Source organism: Amblyraja radiata, chromosome 10 (genome assembly GCF_010909765.2).
Source record: "Amblyraja radiata isolate CabotCenter1 chromosome 10, sAmbRad1.1.pri, whole genome shotgun sequence".
NCBI classification, from domain to species: Eukaryota; Metazoa; Chordata; class Chondrichthyes; order Rajiformes; family Rajidae; genus Amblyraja; species Amblyraja radiata.
The window spans coordinates 39,066,992-39,087,977 of NC_045965.1; the positions used below are offsets into that span (position 1 = coordinate 39,066,992).

General features: G+C 40.2%; 1 protein-coding gene across 1 annotated transcript in view; it reads right to left on the reverse strand.

The window, feature by feature from the left end:
* The window catches only part of ttc39a (tetratricopeptide repeat domain 39A), an 83,456-nt gene that overhangs the window by 39,007 nt on the left and 23,463 nt on the right, over window positions 1–20,986 (reverse strand). The window contains exons 3-7 of the mRNA XM_033028582.1: window positions 10,342–10,473; window positions 9,558–9,634; window positions 4,619–4,686; window positions 2,114–2,178; window positions 541–640 (exon numbers count right to left, since the gene is read on the reverse strand). Coding sequence (XP_032884473.1) covers window positions 541–640; window positions 2,114–2,178; window positions 4,619–4,686; window positions 9,558–9,634; window positions 10,342–10,473 — 442 coding nt within the window. The remainder of the gene's footprint in view (window positions 1–540; window positions 641–2,113; window positions 2,179–4,618; window positions 4,687–9,557; window positions 9,635–10,341; window positions 10,474–20,986) is intronic.

A 20,986-nucleotide genomic window follows, 5' to 3' on the forward strand; every position in this document is an offset into this window, starting at 1 on the left:
TAAAAGTTGTTTTGAGGACGAAAATATCAATAATAGTATTAAAAATATGTTTTTTCAACTCACAACCAAATTAATGACCATATCCAATGATACAATTTCAATTCACTATTGTATTTTTTTTATACTGCAGAATTTGATTATTGCAAGGATACAGTGCAGTAACCCTCTGGCCCCAACCCAATCCAATTGGATTATTGGTGTTTTGGCACAGAGGGTTATAAGAAACCGGAGGGCCAATGGGATGAAGTTGCCCTATTGCCAGTAGTGCAAAATCGTCAATCAGTGGGATGCATATTATGCTCCGTGCCTAATTTGAGCGAAGAACAAGTTCACCTCCAGTCATCCTCAGATTGATCTCTCAATTCTCACAGCCATTATTTACAATTGCAACAATAGCAGAGAATTAGGAGCAGACAATTTATGTTTAAATATCAGATAATGTGGAGACTGGGGGAAGAAAGACCAAACCAACTTGTTTAGAGAAAGGGCATGTCAAGGTGCTAAAAAAATAACTGAATTTAATAGATTGCCTTTACTCACTAGATTAAAAGCTCCAATTCCAAGTTGAACACCTCCTTCCAAATGGCTATAATTCTCTCCTTTAGTGTAGCTGGATGACTGCACAATATTGAGAAGCTCCCTTTAAATAATTTAAAAAATCAACAACCAAATCAGTATTTTTTGGACAGAATGCATGGTAATTAAGCTATTCTTATTGATAAATACATATTTAATATTGTATCTCAGCTCTTTTTAAAAATGAAATGTTGAAATTATTTGTAATGACACAGTTCATTTATGAAACCCTATCAAGAGTCAAGTGTTTTAATATCATATGTCCCAGATAGAACAATGAAATTCTTACTTGCACAACATAATATGTAAACATAGTACACTGTAAACAATATAATAAACAAGAAAGAAAAAAAGTTCAGTGTGTGTGTGTGTGTGTATACATATACTCATTTATATCATGGATATGGTGCCGAATGTGACTCCCAGATGGAGATTCTCATGAACAAGCCTGATAAGGGCAGATAAGATTTGCTTGTTTAATGGGGATTTTTTATCTTTCAAGATTAAAAGAGAGATTTCATGTTTATCTGTATGATGTTAATTCAATCAAAATGGAATTATCTTTCATAAACTAATAAACTATTGACTTATAATTAACCCCAAGTCTAATCACAACAGTATTAGACATAAATCTGAGGAGGGTTATGACTGCTCTATACAGTACACATTTAAGAAAATGGAGGGCGATGGATTGATTGATCATTTAAAAATTGTATTAAATTAACATTTTCAAGAGATTTTTCATAAAAGTAATAGGGAAGCATTCCAAGCACAACAGTAAATTAATTCCGTAATATCTGGAGGAATAATTATGATTCAATATTGATCTTTTATGCCTGCATCAGCCCCCATGTTATGAGTTATACTCTGCTGAAAATTGCAAACCAAGCATTTTCTTACAAGAGAGGTGGAAAATGATATGTCAATGCCAAGTTGCTGTAGAATCATTCTTAGTGACTTGGTAACATTATTAGAGGCCCGGGAGCACAGTTCCCTTTTCCATGAAGCATTTAATTTTAAACGCATTGACTTTCATACTGTACATAGGTGCAGGCTCCATGCAAACTGTCTAAAATGGAACAATGCAGTTCAATTTAAGAATGTTTCAAATGTGGTTAAGTAATTAAAGAGATAGGCCGACCAGCCTTTCAAGTCTACTTCATCTTCAATTAGATCAGCTAGCTTCAATTTTATTTACTTGTCTTATTTTCATGTTGCCTGATAAAAATGTGTTGACCCCCATTTTAAATATTCCACATGATCCAACCCAGTGGTCTTTGTTGGAAATGTTTACTGACTGTATTTCTAATTGGTTTAACTCTGATACCAAGACTGGTGACCTTAATTTTGATCCCGTTCACTAACTTTTGATTCAAACAAAAATTTTCAAAAGGTGAATAATGTTGGATAGAAATTGCAAAGGTAAGTTAGAGAAGGCAGATCTTTTGCATTTAATAATTTTAATTAGTTATCCTCACACAAAGACAAAACACAGCAACAATGATCAGCCATTATCTTAGAGCTCTGCCCAACTTACTTGTATGTCTGGTAACTATTTCTTACTTTGATGCCACCTTTGATGAAGCCAATCATGTTCTCATCCTGAAATTAAAACATTTGTTAAAGTATATCTGCAGTACTGTATATGATTGGATAGTTAAGAAAGATAGCCTTTGTGATTTGTTATTGGCAAAACAAAACTGCTCATTTTTTATTTCTTTAGGCACAGAGAGGTGGCATTTGCTGAGCTAACAACAACAAGCTGGAATGTTAAAATGTTTTAGGTCAGATTTTGTGGTTAGTGTCAACCACTGAAACAATCTCCAGAAAAGGCCGGGAGCAATTTTTGGAAATGAATACACAACTACAATACTTTCCACGTCATAATGGGATTATCAGAGATGGCCAAAATAAATATCAGCCACAAAAAGGAGCTCCTCAACATCAGCTAAGCCACCGCTCCTAACTGAACTGGGACTGTCAAAAAAAGCTTAAGAACCAAAATGCATTGTATATTTCAGAATGTTGGTGAGAGATTCACATTTTAAAAAGTTGAGAATCAAATTAAAGCCAAAACTTAAAAACTTGAAATAAAGCTCAAACTCTAACACACTTTAAAAGACTTCTCTAAATATTTTTAAATATCTTCAATATCCATATTAAAAATCAATTGAGGTTTTTAGGGATTTTTTAAATAATTATTAGCAGTATTTCGAAAACATTTTTTACAATAAAAACATTTACCCACGTATCCAAACCCATTCCCTTGTGGTTAACCACGGGTAAAGATCTGTTTTGCCTTTTCTTACCTGGCACAGAGTGATCAGGAGGTGCAAAGTATAAATGTAGACCATTTAAATCCTCAATCATGCTCTCAATCCCATAACAAATACACAAATAGAGAGCAGTTATTTGCCCAGCAATATTATACTGTCACAAATCTCTAGATGTCCACCTTTGTGTGAACATGTGTAGAAACCTAGAATTAGCTGTCAGTCAATGTGGAGCAAAATCAACAGTCCCAACTTTTCTCTGCAATATCAGTTATGAAAAGCATTATTAATCTTACCAATGAAACAAAGTCTGGATGAGGTTTTAAAATTTGTTTTGGGTTTGATTTGATTTTTTAAATTTTTGAATGTTTCAGAAACATTCAGTGCATTTTAGTGCTATGACACTTTTGCATTATATGCCTCTGGACATTTAAGACAACTTAGAGCAATTAAGTGTGAGGAAATTAATTTTAGCATGGGAAATAGAGCATCACAGTCCACCCTCGTTATAATGGACCACTTCATAACAGATTTCAGCTGTAGCGGACAAAATGTGTTGTAACGGAGGCATCTGTTCGTGTAAGGAACAAGGACTGGGTTCATTGTTCACGGAGTGACCGTGAGGTGGTTGAGTAAGTCATGTCTAAGTCTGTGTTTACCTTTCCTGTTCATTGTGTGTCTTGTTTAGTGTACATTTATTGGCTGTTTTCCAATACTGTACATATTTACCCTCCCCCCCCCCCCCCTCTTGGTTATAGCAACCAATCAGCAATAATGGATACCATGATTCATTAAAATGCAGGTAACAAGAGTTATTTGCATTTTAAAGCAAGATAATACAATAAAATCATTCAACCCATCAGAATTTCACCCTTACATATAACATGCAACAGTGCAGCACAGGAACAGGCTCTTTGGCCCACAATGTCTGTAACAACCATGATGCCGAGACCAACTCTTATCTGCACATAATCCATATCCTTCCATTCCCTGAATATCTGTGTACCAATCCAAATGTCTCTTAAGTGCCACTATCGTATCTGCACCCACCACCACCCCCGGTAGTGTGATTTACCATCCTCTTTCCCTATTGTCACATTAAGTTAAAAAAACTGTTGAATTGGGACCAAATGTGTAATGGTAAAGGTAGCCTAAACTTTTGTGCACTTAATATTCATGACCAAGTTAAATTTCTCCCATGTGTCTTTTATAGAAATGGATAGGAGTGAGGATTTTTATAAAACAAAGTAAGATTTGCTGCAGACACAAGAGACTGCAGATGCTATAGTAAAATATTAAGAGTTGACGCAGTTTGTTTTCATAAGTGACTTGCAATGGATGTGATGGAAAAACAAATAGATATCCTAATCCCCATCCGAGAACTAATAGGTAATTAATTATGTCAGATATCCGTGAGTTGTTCTTTTCAGAATATTATTTTTTCCTTGGAAGAAGCAAATCCTATTTCTAATTCAGATCTTTAAAAATATAACTGGCAAGTTCCCAAAGCCATGTTGCAAGTTTCTAATGAATAGGGACTGAATGCCCTGGTTATACCATGATGTTTATAGCTCATGTACTGAATTGTCATTTAATTTGTGCAATACATATGGTTGAAATGCCAGTTATGTCACAGGACTGTGCTATAAATAAAACTATTTCAGCTCAAAATCAACATTTCGGTAATTACATCCAATTTAATATGAAATGATTTGACAAGTAGAAGATGCAATCTTCCATTCCCTTTCCCTAGCCCAACATATAATTACCTGTAAGAAAGTCAGAGCAGCTCTCTGTAATAAACACTCAGCATAGCAGACTTCAGCATGCATTTCCTCTGTGTATAGATCAAACACTACAGATAAGCTAATGGTATTAAACAATTGTAATTAAGTGTTATTATGACAATTTATGACCAGTCCTTAATTCTAGTAATGTTAACATATTCATGGATTAATCAAGATTCCAATCAAGCAGACTTAAATATTTTAGAGCTTCTCATTAAATGATTTTTGCTATAATAATCTTGAAAGTTAGTTTACACACTGCTCAATGGCATCAGCTCCCTGAGCTCTTCAATATCCTCTGATCCTATTACCTTCCGAGGTATGTGTACTCCTCCATGCCTGAACTCTTAACCTTCCCAAAGTTTAGTCAGTGCCACTTTAGTGTGCCTTTCATTATCAAGGTTTAAACTCATGAATTTCTTCCTTGAACCTCTCCACTGCTCTTACATTCCTCCCATAAAATATTCCTTGGAACCCCTCTAATTAACATTGCAGTATAGAAAATAGGTGCAGGAGTAGGCCATTCGGCCCTTCGAGCCTGCACTACGTATTGCATTGCAACGTAGCATTATACTTTTAGACCCCACTGATAAGAGAAGCAACAGCCTACAATTTCCTCCACTTGGGGTATATCCTCATTCCTCTGTTTTAAAATATTGCTAGTAAACTCAGAAAGGTTTCCTGGTTTGTCTCATTGGCTTGCTGTAAAATTGATGCAAAACTGGTGTAAATCTTCAAGTACTTTGACATTTCCCTGCAGCTTATATAGATGCTGGTCCGAGAACTCTGCTGAAGAGTATGGAGCCAAGTTTGGCGAGCTGGGGCAAAGCACTCCAGCAGGCCCAGCTCACCTGCTGCAGACCGAGGACTCGCTCACTGAGGAGAGGGGACCCCCCCACCCCAGCTTGTCCACCATGACTACGAACTCGGCCCTGAGCCAACGGCATCGACGGGACTGCGCCACCAAGACAGGATGGTTCCGCAAGGAACCATCAAGAGCGAGAGGTCTGTGAGAGCGAGGTGGGCCGTCAGAGAGCGAGGAAGGCCGGAGAGTAAGGACGGCTTCCAGAGAGAGCCACCGAGAGCTGCCACAGCAGGGGGGGGGGGGGGGAAACCAAGAACAAAGGGGCGACCTGGCGGGGGAAGGGGAGGGGCGCCAAGAAAAAAAGGGGGACATGCTGGAGAGTGAAGTTTATGACGGTTCGGTGAACTTTTCTAACTTTGTTTGCGCCAAAACATGGCGACACTTGTGTACTGCCTAGGTGAAGTCTGCAAAAATGATTTTACTGGGTTGTATGCAAAACAAAGTATTTCACTGTACCCAGGTACATGTGACAATAAAATATAATTGAATCATTGAGTACAGAGGATTAGGAGAAGAACAATGTTTGCCTCCTTGCTACCAGATTCATTCCTATCCTATTATGCTCTCCACACAGGCACACTTCCAATTGGAATTATTTGCCAACAATCATGAGAAAGTAATCTTGCATTGTGTTTTACAGTAGGTACAGGTATTTAACGTGGAATATTTTATTTGATTCAATATTAAGACTTGGGATTTTGTAAATATGCAAAATTTCTGCAGAAACAGTGATATCGCTTATGTCTAATAGTCCACATTAAACTCCAATTCTACATTTACTCACATAAAGTAGGTATGTTGCAAAGCCTACCTGAAGCGTCTTTGAAAATCTGCCGCTACGGGTGTGCGCGATTTTGGCGCCGTTTAGAGGGGGCGGGTTTAAAACGCGATTTTCTCTAGGCTGTTCAAATCGAAGATGTTCAGCCTAGTTAATTATTAACGAAAAATCGCTGGAAGACCCCGTCGCAAAAGCTATTATTAGTTTTAAAGGCCTCGTAAAATAGTTATAGTAGTTTAAAAATCAATCTCTAAACCCGTGACCGTCAGCAACCGCAGAGTCTCATAAAGCAAACAGCTGAAGTTAGGCTGTATATATTTACATTAAAAAGGGCTTCTAAAGATCCCTTTATACAAAGTTTAATATTGCGAGCAGCTCAATTTGGGCCCATTATATCCCGCAGTATTTTTCTCGGCATTTGGGGCACAAATCTACCGCAATGTGAACGTTCTAAACCAGCGCGTTCCACAGGGACCCACTGGAAAGCTGATTTAAATGGGCATTTATTTACAGCAATTAAACACTAAATTCCTTCCATTTGGCCTATAAATTAATGTAAATGAGATTTAAAAATCATGTTTTATTGTGAATTATTTGTGAATATTATTTGGACATTTAGGCTATTTAAAAATGTTAATCATTTATTAAGAAATGGATAGATGTTTAGATCTAGTAATTGAAGTCTGAAATTAGCTACAATTAGGTAACTAACTAATTATATGCTTTAATTTCAGGTCATCCAAGTAAGATTATTTTATATTTGTTTCAGAATGCTTCAATCTATGATAACTGAAAATTTCATTCAGTTCTCTTAATTTTTAAGAAAGTTATGGGCTTTTGACTGTTCAAGATCACAGCTTTTTTGTTATGTCCATAGAAAATCAATAGGGAACAAGATGCTCATTTCCGAGTATGAAAATGGCCATAACTTTTTAAATACTTGAGATATGAAAGTGAATTAGGTGTCAAATTAAACTTATTTTTATGCTTTATCTGATGGGATAAATTACAGACTTGATTTTTAAAATCTCAAAATTTTGTAACATTGCTACATAAAGCTGATGCCTGTCGGAGCCAAATGATTCTTAGTGAGGCAGCAAAGAAAATCTGCAACTAGCTGATTCAAGGTTCAGGCGCATTTACCAAAAAATTGAAGAGAATTATATTTTCATTGTCATTCTATAGAGGACTTTGCAATGTTAGAGTCATTGCATCAATTTTGTCCAAGTTATCAGTTTGAAAATGGATCATAAAGAATCTTATTTGCAAGATTCCGCTAAATATTGATGGACCAATAGGAGATCAAAGGAGAAATTTATAAAATGATGATGATGAAGTAGGTGAGGAAATGAAGGGTGAAATTCAATTGAGGAAAAAAATCTCAATCGGGAAAGCCAGGGATTTGGGGTTCAGCTTTACATGTTAAAAGCAGTAACATGAGAGGGAAGAGCCCACAGCATCATGATTTAATAATGGGCTTTATGGGTAAAAGCATACAATAAGCAGGTTCAGATACAGCAGTGATTCAAGGTCTAATCGCAGTGAGACTGCAGTCAAGGTTTGTTGTGTAATCTGTATCCTGTGAAATTGGTATAAAACAATTATTAGGCTTCCACAGTAGAAGGAAATATATTGAATAATGTGTTTAGTCAGAGCGCAGGAAAATGCAGAATCAATTAGTGAAAGTATTTAAATTTATAGCAGCAATAGGATGTAAGAGCTGACTATTTCCAGTGACTGGGATCCTGAATCAAGGGAAAACAGAAAGAGCAAATAAGGCAGTCAGAACAACTAGGCATTTAACACCATCACCCCTCTAAACCTGTTATCAAGCCCAGGGAAATGAGTCTCTTCTCATGCCTATGCAACTGAATCCTCGACTTCCTCATCCACAAACCATAATCAGTACTGACAACACTTCCTCCTCAATAACCATCAGCACAGGAGCATCCTAGGGCTGTGCGTTCAGTCTCCTGCTTTATTCGTTCTATATCCATGACTGTGAAGCCAGTGCCAAATGCTAAATTCCAATGCCATCTTGAAATTCACTGGAGACACCACCGTTGTTGGACGAATTATGGGCAAGGCCCAGGCGCTGGAGCCACTGATCTACAGGATGAGTCTGAGTACAGAGGGAGATTGATGATCTGTTTGAATGGTGCCAAAATGACAACCTTGCTCTCAACATCAGCAAAACCAAGGAGTTGATTTTAGAAGAGGGGAGCCAACGATCCATAAATCTGACTTTATCAGTGGGTTGGTGTTGGAGATAGTCAACAATTTCAAGTCCCAGGTCATGCATAACTCTGAAGCTCCGTCCTGGGCCCAGCATATTGATGCAATCACAAAGAATGCCCATCACTACCCCTACTTCCTTAGAAGATTGAGGTGATTCGATATGTTGATGAACACTCTTGAACTTCTAAAGGTATATGATAGAGAGCATATGGACTTGTTATATTGGCAACTCAAAAACCCAGGAACAAAGGAGATTACAAAAAATGGTTCAGTATTAATCTCCCCACCATCAAATGGATAAATAGGAGGTGCTACCTCAACAAGGCAGACAGCAAAGACCCACACCTTTCTGGCCATTTCACTTCTCCCCATTCCATTCCTCTCATTTCACCTCTACCACTGGGAAGAAAGTACACAAGCCTGAAAACCGTGACTAACAGGATTAAGAATTGGTTCTTCCCAGCGACCACCACACTACAAAACACCAACACTACAAAACACCAACTAAACTGAACGAAAGACTGGCTTTGGCTACACTAAGGACTTTGGGCTTTTTTTGGCACAGGTATTTGGGATTTTGATTTATTTAATTTGTGTGTTTATTACAGGATAACTGTGAGTATTGTGTTTACAGGCCTGTTATGCTGCTGCAGTAAGAATTTCATTGTTCCATTGTCAGTACATGTGATAGTTAAACACTCTTGACTAGGAAAGAGACCAGGGAAGATTTTCTATTACACAAAGGAGTTTGTGATGTTATATGCACTGACAGAGTTAATAATAAAAGCAGAGGCCAGGCATTCGTTAAGAGCAAAGAGAAAAAAAATTAGGTAGGTCAGGACAATTCCTCTTTTCGAGAAAACATATCCAAATAGATTGGATGAAACAATGTAAAAAGTTTGCAATTAGGATCTCCTGTGCCTCCTCTCCAGTTGACAACAATGACTTACAGAAATGGGGACAGTGTAAGGTTAGCGAGGAATATTGTGAAGCATCACCAGTGGAGGATGAAACCTTAAATTAGAATACACTGGACTAACCTTCTGTGAAAACCTCCGCTGTCTGCCTGTTCATCAGGTTGTTGATTGAATCTGCAACAGTGGTTTTTTTCCTAAACCTAGTGGAAGAAAAGGAAGGAACCCAGGTTACTACCATGTGAATAATTAAATGAAGTGAATTTTAGTGATCCTTTCACCCACAGATTTTAAGAGCCATAATTATTGCCAGGATGCATTTCTAAATGCTTGGCTAAATCTGAATCATGAAGGCAAATGTATGTGCACAGAACTTGACAAATTGCAATACAAACTTATTTATTTGATTACATTTCTGGTGTTTAATATTTTTTATTTAATTTCAGATCTGAGCAGCAATAAGATACTTTTTTTTTCTTGTAAATTCTGATTTATAGGTTTTCAAGTGCAATATTTGCTCAGTCAAACTTTACCATCTCGTAATTATACAGGTGGATCCTTCAGGGCAGAAATGCATCGCACACAAGTGACTCAAAATGGCCAATAAACAGCCAATGTAACAGAGGGGATTATTGGTGCTGCTGATACTGGGTGGACAATTCAATATTCCCTCTCCTGCACCGTAATCCAGAACAAATGTCCAACCTCAGGAGCTCGTGTTGTTCTCTGTCGATTTTATCTAATTGAACTGTAGCTTATAAGTTAGTAAAAGAATAGATACTGTTATTTGCACATAATTAAAAATACAAGTTGCTGCTAATAATAATTAGTCAATTTATCTGAACTGTTACTAAACTTTACAATTTTACATTTGTCCACACATGTATTTTTTTTTAAAGAAACTACTTGCTTTTGACAGACTGCTTGGGCATCTTTCATCATATTTCCTGCATTAATAATATCCTCAGGTTCAAAGGTCATCATGGCTTGCATTTCCAATATCGTGGCATATGTCAGGGAGTGGTACATGCTGTCTTTGGCTCTGCAAAAATTAATAGAAAAGTATATGGATACAGTTAATATTAATAATTAAATCAATTTTAGCAGCCTCCTCTCAATACCATTTTGTAGGGAAAAGTATTTTGACATGGATGCACTTTCAAAAAGAAAGATTTGTATAGCAACCTTATATGGTAGTATTTCAATACTTAACCATGAAATTGATAATAATCCATAAAATCATGTGCACATCTGTTGAGAGCCAGGGGCACCAATCTCAACATCTGTTGAGAGCGAGGAAGGCCTCCAGAGAGCTGCCCCGGTGAGAACTTCCGCTGGGAAACAGGGCTGGAGTTGGAGGGGGGAGGGGGGAGGTGAACACATGAATTGGCCCTCGCAGAGTTACAGCTAGCTGTGGACAAGCGGTTTCAAAATAATGAGGTGCCTTTTCTCACATTCCACCCCCCCCCCCCTTATTTCCCAAATACAAACTGCTGCAAGCCGGCATCTCTTAATTGCCCCCCTCTCCTCACCATAACACCATCCTGGAGAATTTTTCCTTTTAGGTGGCCAAGTGCTCATGTCTGTGGCTCAGCACCAAGTCAGATATGATGCAGGGAATGATCATTTCATCTGATTTTTGCAGCCACCAGATTAGTGAAGGGTGGCTTGGGCGTGGGAACTGCAAGTAAAATTTAAAAATACAGTCTTTAGGTTAAATAAGTGACATTGTTTACTCCTCTGTACAAATGTCCTAAACATATATTTACGTTTGAAAGGAAAGTAATGAAATAACTGAAAAGATGTTGCACCATCTGACCTCAATTTTCACACAAACACAGTATTTGACATAAGCTAGTCGAATGCCAACGCTGATGTATTTGTGCCAAATGTGCATTGCCTACAGATTCTTCTTATAAACAGCAATTTTTCTTGGCTGTTACTTTGCAAAAGACCCAATTTTGCAGCAAGGGTAGAAACACACGTTAAGTGATGGATTGAATGAGACGCAGATCTGAAAGAAAACAAGATATTTCATTTCAGAAGTTATTAATCGTCCATCTAAGATTGAAAAATATGTTGATGAAGAGCATTGATACTAAAACAAGACTATGGAAGAACTCCGCAGTTAGAATGAATGTGAAGGCAGTGGCCACTGTCATTGTCACAAACAATGATATGGAGACCTAGCCATTGGGATTTCAGAATTCAACCTCCTGAAGCACCACTTGGAATTGCTGATAACACCATTCCAATGTGGCCCGTATACATTATTGTGAAAGACAGGTGGCCAACTTTTAGTGTTAATTGGCAACTTTTCAGTGATCAAAGTAATTAGGGTTGGGTACCACCACAGAATATACCTAACTGGGATTAAGATGCAACTTTGCCACAGACAGTCTTTAAGAAGTCATATCAGATAATGCCATATTTTAGGCCATTTAAAATGAAACTATTCATAAAGAACAATAGACAATAGGTGCAGGAGGAGGCCATTCAGCCCTTCGAGCCAACACTGCCATTCACTGTGATCATGGCTGATCATCCACTCAGGAGCCCGTTCCTGCCTTTTCCCTAAGAGCTCTATCCAACTCTCTCTTGAAAGCATACAGAGAATTGGCCTCCACTGCCTTCTGAGGCAGAGAATTCCACAGATTCGCAACCCTCTGTGTGAAAAAGTTTTTCCTCATCTCCGTTCTAAATGGCCTTTCCCTTATTCGTAAACTGTGGCCTCTGGTTCTGGACTCCCCCAACATCGGGAACATGTTTCCTGCGTCTAACGTGTCCAAACCCTTAATAATCTTATATGCTTCAATAAGATTGCCTCTCATCCTTCTAAATTCCAAAGTATACAAGCCCAGTCGCTCCATTCTATCAATATATGACAGTCCCGCCATCCCGGGAATTAACCTCGTGAACCTACGCTGCACTCCCTCAATAGCAAGAATGCCCTTCCTCAAATTTGGAGATCAAAACTGCACACACTACTCCAGGTGTGGTCTCACTAGGGCCCTGTACAACTGCAGAAGGACCTCTTTGCTCCTATACTTAACTCCTCTTGTTGTGAATGCCAACATTCCATTCGCTTTCTTCACTGCTGTACCTGCATGCTTACTTTCAGTGATTTTCTATCCATGTCAGTACCCTACCCCCAATACCATGTGCTCTAATTTTGCCCACTAATCACCTATGTGGGACCTTATCAAATATAAATAACACTGTATTTCACTTTTCCTTCGCATCCAACTTCAAATGGGAAGGAGAAAATATCCTGAATTAAAGTTACAAATGTTGTAAGATTGAATCTCCTAATTGTTAATGTTGATTTTCAAGAATAAAAGTTGCTTTGCATGGCTAAAGGAGGGGCTGAGAAAACAGGTAATGGAAGGTCGATTGACCTTCAGAATGAAATATTGAGTTGCAACATTTCCTAAGCCAACGAACAATACACTCCCAGCAGGATACACTTCAGCAGAAATGACCGCGTGGCTTAGGATATGGTCGAGTTTCATTCAGCCCAGTTTGGAACAAGGAGAGAAATGGCAATTTAACTTCACAATATATCTCACAAGAAGAGGTTCAGGTTGTGTGAAACAGTTTGTATATCAAGCTTCCAACAGACTCAAAAGTCAGAAGACGGGATGTCGGGTACAGTTGTAAGAATGATCTTGCTTTCTGGGCTGTAACAATTAGAGCCTGTCTGTGAAGATCTCTTGAAAAAACTGTCTGAGTTTCTCAGAACTCAAATGTTTGTATACGTTGCTATATACTTTGATGGAGATTACAAATTCACTCAACACAAACTATAGAGTGTTATTTTGGTTTGTTTTGCGGTTCGGTAAAATCAAGTTCATTCAAGAGTGCATCAAAATTCAGCCTTCATAAAACCCATCATGCATCCTACTACAAAGGAATTAAAACCTAACAAAATGATGCACTTTATAGAATTGAGGACATGCACTCCCCTTTTGACATCCATGATGTTCATTTGACTAAAGCTGATAGGATGATATCTATTTGTATCAGACTAGAATTAAGAAATCACACTCCAAAGATGTACAGACTCATTTGGCTTCTGTGAAAAATTGTCCCTAGTGTGTAGGATAGTGTTGCTGTATGGGGTGATCGCTGGTCAGCATGGACGTGGTGGGCCGCAGGGTCTGTTTCCATGCTGTAGCTCTCAAATCTAATTTCTAAAGGGACTCAAGAAGCAGCCATTAAGTAAGGAAGGAAATTTGTGAAATCAGGTAAGGGAAGGATAAGGGGCAGATGGAACGAGTTAGCAGAGGGGAGACCTAGAAAGTGTAATATGTTGGTGATAGGCAGATAGAACCTCCTAGTGACGGGAACAAAACTGCGTGACAAGCAAACTGAGAGAACCTCTGCCGCCCAGGAGGTGAGAGAAAGGAGCGAAGGGAATGAGGGTTATCCGAAACTGGAAAAATTCAATGTTCAAACCATTGGGTTGTAAACTACCCTGGCAGAATATGAGAAATTTTATTAATTAACCTTTTCTCATCGCACAAAAGTGCACATTCAACAGTTGGCTCCTCAGATGTTCGAGACAACCATCCACTCCATGAATTTGTTCTCTACACTGTTTCTACGTAGATTAAAGTTCCCCCTTGATTATCATATTACTTGTGTTATACGTACATTATTGTTAGAGGCTACTGACAGTTCCCACCAATTCTCTTGCCTTTTGATGTTTCTTCACTTCCCCAAACTGATTCCACTCGATTTCTGAGCCAAGGTCCTTCCCCTTCCCTGTCTTTATTCTATCATTTGTTAACAGGGCAATACGTCCACCTGTTCCACTCTGTCCCCATATTATAAAGGATCTAGAAATATTTAATCTTCAACCGTGTCATTTTACAGCCTTGTCTTCGTGGTGGCTTGTCGTGTGCAGATGCCTCGTTGCCTTTATATCATTTTCCTCACTCTAATTGGAGTTTATAGTTTTATTTATTTCCTGGCACTTTTAGATTAACATTAATCTGTATGTTCATTTATACAAATCACTGTGCAACAATGAATTTTAAAGGCAGCTAACAAGAGACCTCAAGGGGTTTGCTACTCAGTGGAAAATTCAACACTTCGAAGATTTAAGCCCCAAATTATTAACAAGCAACAGAGATTCTGATAGCCAAACCCAAGCTGAACCAAAGCACATGAAGATCACTGCACCTGGTTTTCTGGTATCATAATTAAACAAAGCTGTCATAATTAAACAAACCCAACTTTCATAACTCTTCAAATAATCTAATTCTCCTCCTCATGACTGCACCATTAGAATTTCAATTCTGCCCACTCTAATTGGTACAAAATAACCAGTGTAAGAAAAGTGGTTGTATAAGACTGTAATAATAATCAAGCCTAATCAATAACTAAAGTTTCAAGCGGTAAGGTGGCACAGCAGTAGAGTTGGTGCCTTACAGCGCCAGAGACCTGGGATTGAACCTGATTGAGTTTGTACGTTCTCCCCATGACCTGCGTGCGTTTTATCCAGGATCTCTGGTTTCTTCCCACACTCCAAAAACGTGCAGGTTTGTAGGTTAGTTAGTGAGATATAATTGTAAATTGTCCCTAGTGTGTGTAGATTAGTGTTAATGTGCGGGGATCGCCGGTCGGCGTGGACTCGGTGGGCCGAAGCGCCTGTTTCCACGCTGCATCTCTAAATGAAACTAAACTCCCAGCAGATATAAGTGTTGCTTAGTGTCCCATGTCACTTAGATCTCCCTGAAACTATCACACCTATGGTGATACATTTTAAAATGGTGAGAACTTGTAACATGTCAATGGGGAATGTGTTATGTGCAGAAACCTGACCATACTGCTCTGTAAACCACAATGTTGACCTTCTTGCTCTTTATGCAACTTGAACTGACAATGTTCGGGTGACATACAGTGCTGTTTAAATGCCCAAATAAATGTGGAGCTATTTTTCAACATATCTGTTTTGCTTTGTACAGCCTATTCAGATTTGTATGAATTATGTCAATGATATCTGTTTTGCTTTGTACAGCCTATTCAGATTTGTATAAATTACTAGACTAAGTGGGACCCATTGGGTCCCATGTTCACACGGGAGGGCTGGTCCCCCAACGCAATATTCCACCTCTCCATCAATTCCAATATTGGTGGCCAGTGTGGGGGGGGGGGGGGACTTTATGGGTGTTGTGCGCCGAAGGGACTGGTTTCCATAGGGCTAGTATGGACATTGTGGGCTGAATGGATTCTTGGGCTGGCTGCTCAGTCACTCAGGCCTGGTGGGCTGGCAGCTCAGTCACTCAGGGCTGGTGGGATGGCAGCTCAGTCACTCAGGGCTGGTGGGCTGGTAGCTCAGTCACTCAGGGCAGGTGGGCTGGCAGTTCACACGGCTATTCCTTGAAATTCCATTTCAAGCAGCGTGCAGGCCACCAAATTCAATTTCATAGCATTTCAAGCAAAGTTCAGTTGATTCACAGCTTAGAATCAGTTGTGGACTCTCCCTCACAATCTTCCAGAGTGACCGACTCAAGTCCAGGCATCCAGGGTTTTATAGTCCTGCCCCCCCCCCCCCTGAAGTGGTGATTGACAGGCGAGAGGACCAATCAGCTGATCTCAAGATTTTTCAAACACTCATAACTTTTTTACTTTTCATCGATCGGAAAAATCCTCGGGGCTGCCTCAGCAGAGGAGGACTGTGAGTAAGATGGCCAAAAATCATAGCGCTATATGGTAACGTTTTTTCTTAAATCAATATACAGCACAGACAGGAAGTGGTCAAGATGAGACTTTTAGTCATATAAATGTCCATTGATTGTCTTGGCTACATATCACATTTTGCTGACTGCAAGCAAGATAGAATAGTGATATTCCACATAATTCCCACCCCTGACAAACGTATTACTCCTGGATAAAGGTTTAGGAGTATTTTGTTTTAAACAGTCCTTATTTATAAAGAGGCTCTCTTTCTTTCTCCCTACTTACCAACAACTAATTTACATCCAGGTTCATTCCAGGATGTCTGGTTTCTTCCCACACTCCAAAGACGTGCAGGTTTGTAGGTTATTTAGCGTGATATAATTGTAAATTGTCCCTAGTGTGTGTAGATTAGTATTAATGTGCAGGGATCGCTGGTCGGCACGGACTGGGTGGGCCGAAGGGCCTGTTTCCACGTTGTGTCTCTAAACTGAACTATACTAAGATGATTGCAACTATGATTTTGACCAAGTTACACTATTCTTCCATCCTTCTGTAATTTCTAGCCTTTGATAAGCTGCCTTCCGCAATTAACTAATCAGAACTGTCCATGACTGCCTCAGGTATAAGATTCAGAAGCTTCACTTTATCCTGAAATATTAGGATCTCTTTCAGAAGAATATTACTCAGGATATACGTGCGCATGTACTGGTGTGAAACCAGTCGATATATTTCTTACTACTCCAGAGCCTGCAGTAGACAGTTAAATTTATCTTTTTAAAACTAGATTATGGATTTAATCTACTGTAGTTATCTTAAAACCTATTCCTCAAATCCTACTGGTAACAATTTGTGTTTTGTCATCAATGCTTTCTTATACTAACAGCTTGGTAACAGCTTTCATAAATAATTTTAATTAATATTTTGTCCTGCGCTGAAATTAATTAGTTATAGCTGGGTTTTACAATAATCTGCTTAATATGATAAATCGGTGACTGGATTTCACTTTAGTTGTCTCCTACCTAGAGTGTCAATTTATAAGGTGAATAGTATTCTTGTAATAAATCAGACCAGCTTTATTCCAGACAATGTTTAACCAAAGGAAAGATGTGCACAAAATTCAATACAATTATATACAAATTAAATTAAAGTGTTTTGAAGAAGAACAAGACTTATGTAAGGAGAATGCTTTGTGGTGATATACAAGTAGCTGCTTGTTGAAAAAGCTGTTTGTTGAATTCCATACATACAAAAATGGACGCCCACCAGACTTAGTATTTAGATACTAGGTTCTTTTGTTAAAGAAAAAACTCTTTGAAGAAGTGCTTTTAATGGTTTGAAAACTACGTAAACAGAGCCTGGGATTTGGGCCCTTTCTTTGAACAATACATTAAATAACAAACCCATATTATGGGTGCAGGTATCTCACAGCTCCAGGGATCTGGTTTAATTCCCATCTCCACATACAGCATGCACTTTCTCCCAAAAGGCTTAAGGGCCTGTCCCACTTAGGTGATTATTTTAGGCGACTGCCGGCGACAGTCACAGTCATCGTGGGTCGCCGAAAAATCAGCTTCTCTGGACCCACCCTACGACAAGCTTCCACCTAGTTGACGTCAAGCTACGACAAGCTACATCAACCGGCGACACAATTCCTCGCGACTTAGGGCGTCCACCTACGACCACACCTACGACAACCTTCGACCACACAGGTGACAACTTACGGCAACCAAAGTCAACTTACATCCACCCGTGACAAGATACGACAAGCTATGACCATGTCGGCGATAACTGAAGACAATTCAATCGCCGGTACCTGTCGCCGGTTGACGTAGGTGGTCACCAATGGAATTCACCAAAGTCAGCACCCGGTGACAACCGACGTCACCTGGCATCACCCTGGCGACAACCTACGACAGCACCTACGATAGGAGAAGACAAGCGTCAAGCCCACTGTCGCCGAAAGGTTTTGAACATTTCAAAATCTAACGGCGACAAGAAAAATGTTACGACACTTGAGGAGACAACTCACGAAAATACAGGCGTCACCCTGCGACCATATGACGACAGCCTATTTTCCCGCTGTCGCCGAAAAAAATCGTCTAAGTGGGTCAAGCCCTTTACTCCTGCTTCCATTTCTTATTTTATTACATTGATGTTTTCAAAGTTCTGTTCCCTGCAATATTGACACTTGCCGCAATGTGAACCAGTCTCTGCTCAATCTACCATTATTGGTCAGACAACCCAATCTATCCTAAACCCCAAATCTACATCCATGACATCCTGATTCCCAGTCACAACAGACTTGCAGATTATTTTTCCACAAACAGCTAACTTGTTATTCTTGTTAATTACGAGGTCGGAACACCCACAAACATTATAAAATAGGAGCAATGAGTTCCTTCTGCAGTTGTACAGGGCCCTAGTAAGACCTCACCTGGAGTATTGTGTGCAGTTTTGGTCCTCTAATTTGTGGAAGGACATTCTTGCCATTGAGGGAATGCAGCGTAGGTTTACAAGGTTAATTCCCGGGATGGCGGGACTGTCATATGCTGAGAGAATGGAGTGGCTGGGCTTGTATACTCTGGAATTTAGAAGGATGAGAGGGTATCTTATTGAAACATATAAGATTATAAAGGGATTGGACACGCTAGAGGCAGGAAACATGTTCCCGATGTTGGGGGAGTCCAGAACCAGGGGCCACAATTTAAGAATAAGGCGTAAGCTATTTAGAACGGAGATGAGGAAACACTTTTTCACACAGAGAGTGGTGAGTCTGTGGAATTCTTTGCCTCAGTGGGCGGTAGAGGCCAGTTCTCTGGATACTTTCAAGAGAGAGCTAGATAAGGCTCGTAAAGATAGCAGAGTCAGGGGATATGGGGAGAAGGCAGGAACGGGGTACTGATTGGGGATGATCAGCCGGTGCTAGCTCGAAGGGCCAAATGGCCTACTCCTGCACCTATTGTCTAAAATATGCCCTGGCAGCAAATCCTTCTTTGCACTCCTTAACTCAATGCTCTTACTGTGTCCAAGTGAAGGTGTGGACCATGAAGTCATTCTTGCTGCAAGGTACATCAGGGCTCTCGCTTAACTTTTTTTCCCTGTTGCCAGCCGGGCAACCTTGGCAGCTTTTTAGGTTGCCAAATGACAGTTTAGGTGGTCATTTTTAAGATGGCTTGCATGACGCGTGCGATAATGTGCTCGGACGAAGTGCGTAGTTACCAGTCGGAATTATACTCAATGAAGCATTCACATATTATTTCTGCTTCAAATAAAGTCACAAACTAAACATTCACCAATCAAGACATGATATATCCCACAATGACATGCAGCAAAATTATAAGACAGTATCTCAACTCTTTTTACACATTGCAATTAATGCAATTTCTATTAGTTCTTTCCACTTCCAAACAAAAATGTGGTTGAATTATTCAACGTATGATCAACCTGTGTCAATAAATCCTGGACCATGGTAACATATATGCGTACGTATAGTTGTGAATGTTGCTCATTAAATAACTACAGTACTGATATTCCATATTAAGAGCATTGATTTGCCGTTAAAATGAATTCTGTAATAACGTGTCAACGGTAGCAGTGACAATCGAACACTGCGGTTTTAGTGTTTCACGTGTTCACAATATAATTAATCCATCTTTATGGATTAAAACAAATAATAACATTGGGAATTAAAACATATTTGATTGCATTCCGTTATCAAACATAGTCAATGTTCGCTCTGTAAACATTTCCAGGACAAGGAAGGGGGTGGGAGGGAGGGGGTGTGTGCGAATCAGTGCGGGGCGAGGGGGGGGGGGAAGGGGGGTTAGAAGGCAGTCAGTGCAGAATGGATGGATTGAGGCAGGTGAATTAGTACGTGTTGGTTGGAGTAGGTAAAATTGTGAGGGGAGAGCACAGGGGATGTCAGTGATGTTGAATGGGGGGTTCAGTACGGGATGGATGGGGTAGACAAAAGTGCTGGAGAAACTTAGCGGGTGAGGCAGCATCTATGGAGCGAAGGAAATAGGCAACGTTTCGGGTCGAGACCCTTCTTCAGAATGTTCCCCCCATTCTTCTTGAATGGGAGGATCAGTACAGGATGGATGGGGGGGGGTGATCAGTACAGTATGGATCAGAGGGTCTGTGCAGGATGAATGGGGGATCACTACAGGATGAATGAGGGGAAGGTGCAGGGTAAATGGAGGGTGGGTCAGTACAGGATGAATGCGTGGATTAGTACAGGATGGATGGGGGATCAGTACAGGATGGATGGAGGAGAAGTGCAGGATGGATGGGAAAGGGGTACGTACAGGTCGAATTGGGGAACCAGTACAGGATGGATGGGGGGGGGGGGGGGAGGGCGGTGGCAGGAGAATCAATGCGAGGTCAATAGGGTGATCAGCGCAGGATGAATAGATTGGGGGGGTGGGGTGGGGATGGGGAGGGGAGCACAGGGGATGTCAGTGAGGACTGAATAGAGGCGGGAATGGGGATCAGTGCTGGATGTAGAGGAGGGGTTCCAGGATAAGGGGGGGGGGGGAGGGGGCGTACAAGAGAGAGAGAGAAGGGGGGCGAGGTGGGGAGGAAGGAGGGTCAGCGCTCCTCGTACAACATCGCCCCGCTGCCTTGGCCGTTGGGATTTCCTCGCCACCGCCTCCCTCCTCCGCCAGCCAACAGCAAGGTGCGGGGCCGAGCGGTGCAGCTCAAAGATCCTATAGCTATAGGATCTATGGTGCAGCTGCTTCAGAAGTGTTGGAGCGAATGACGGGTCCCGCACAGCAGCAGCTCCATCTCCTCCTCCTCCCTGATAGTGGCCGCTGCTTGCAAGCCCGCTAACGGCGATAACCGCTTTCAAAACAAACCCTCCCGCA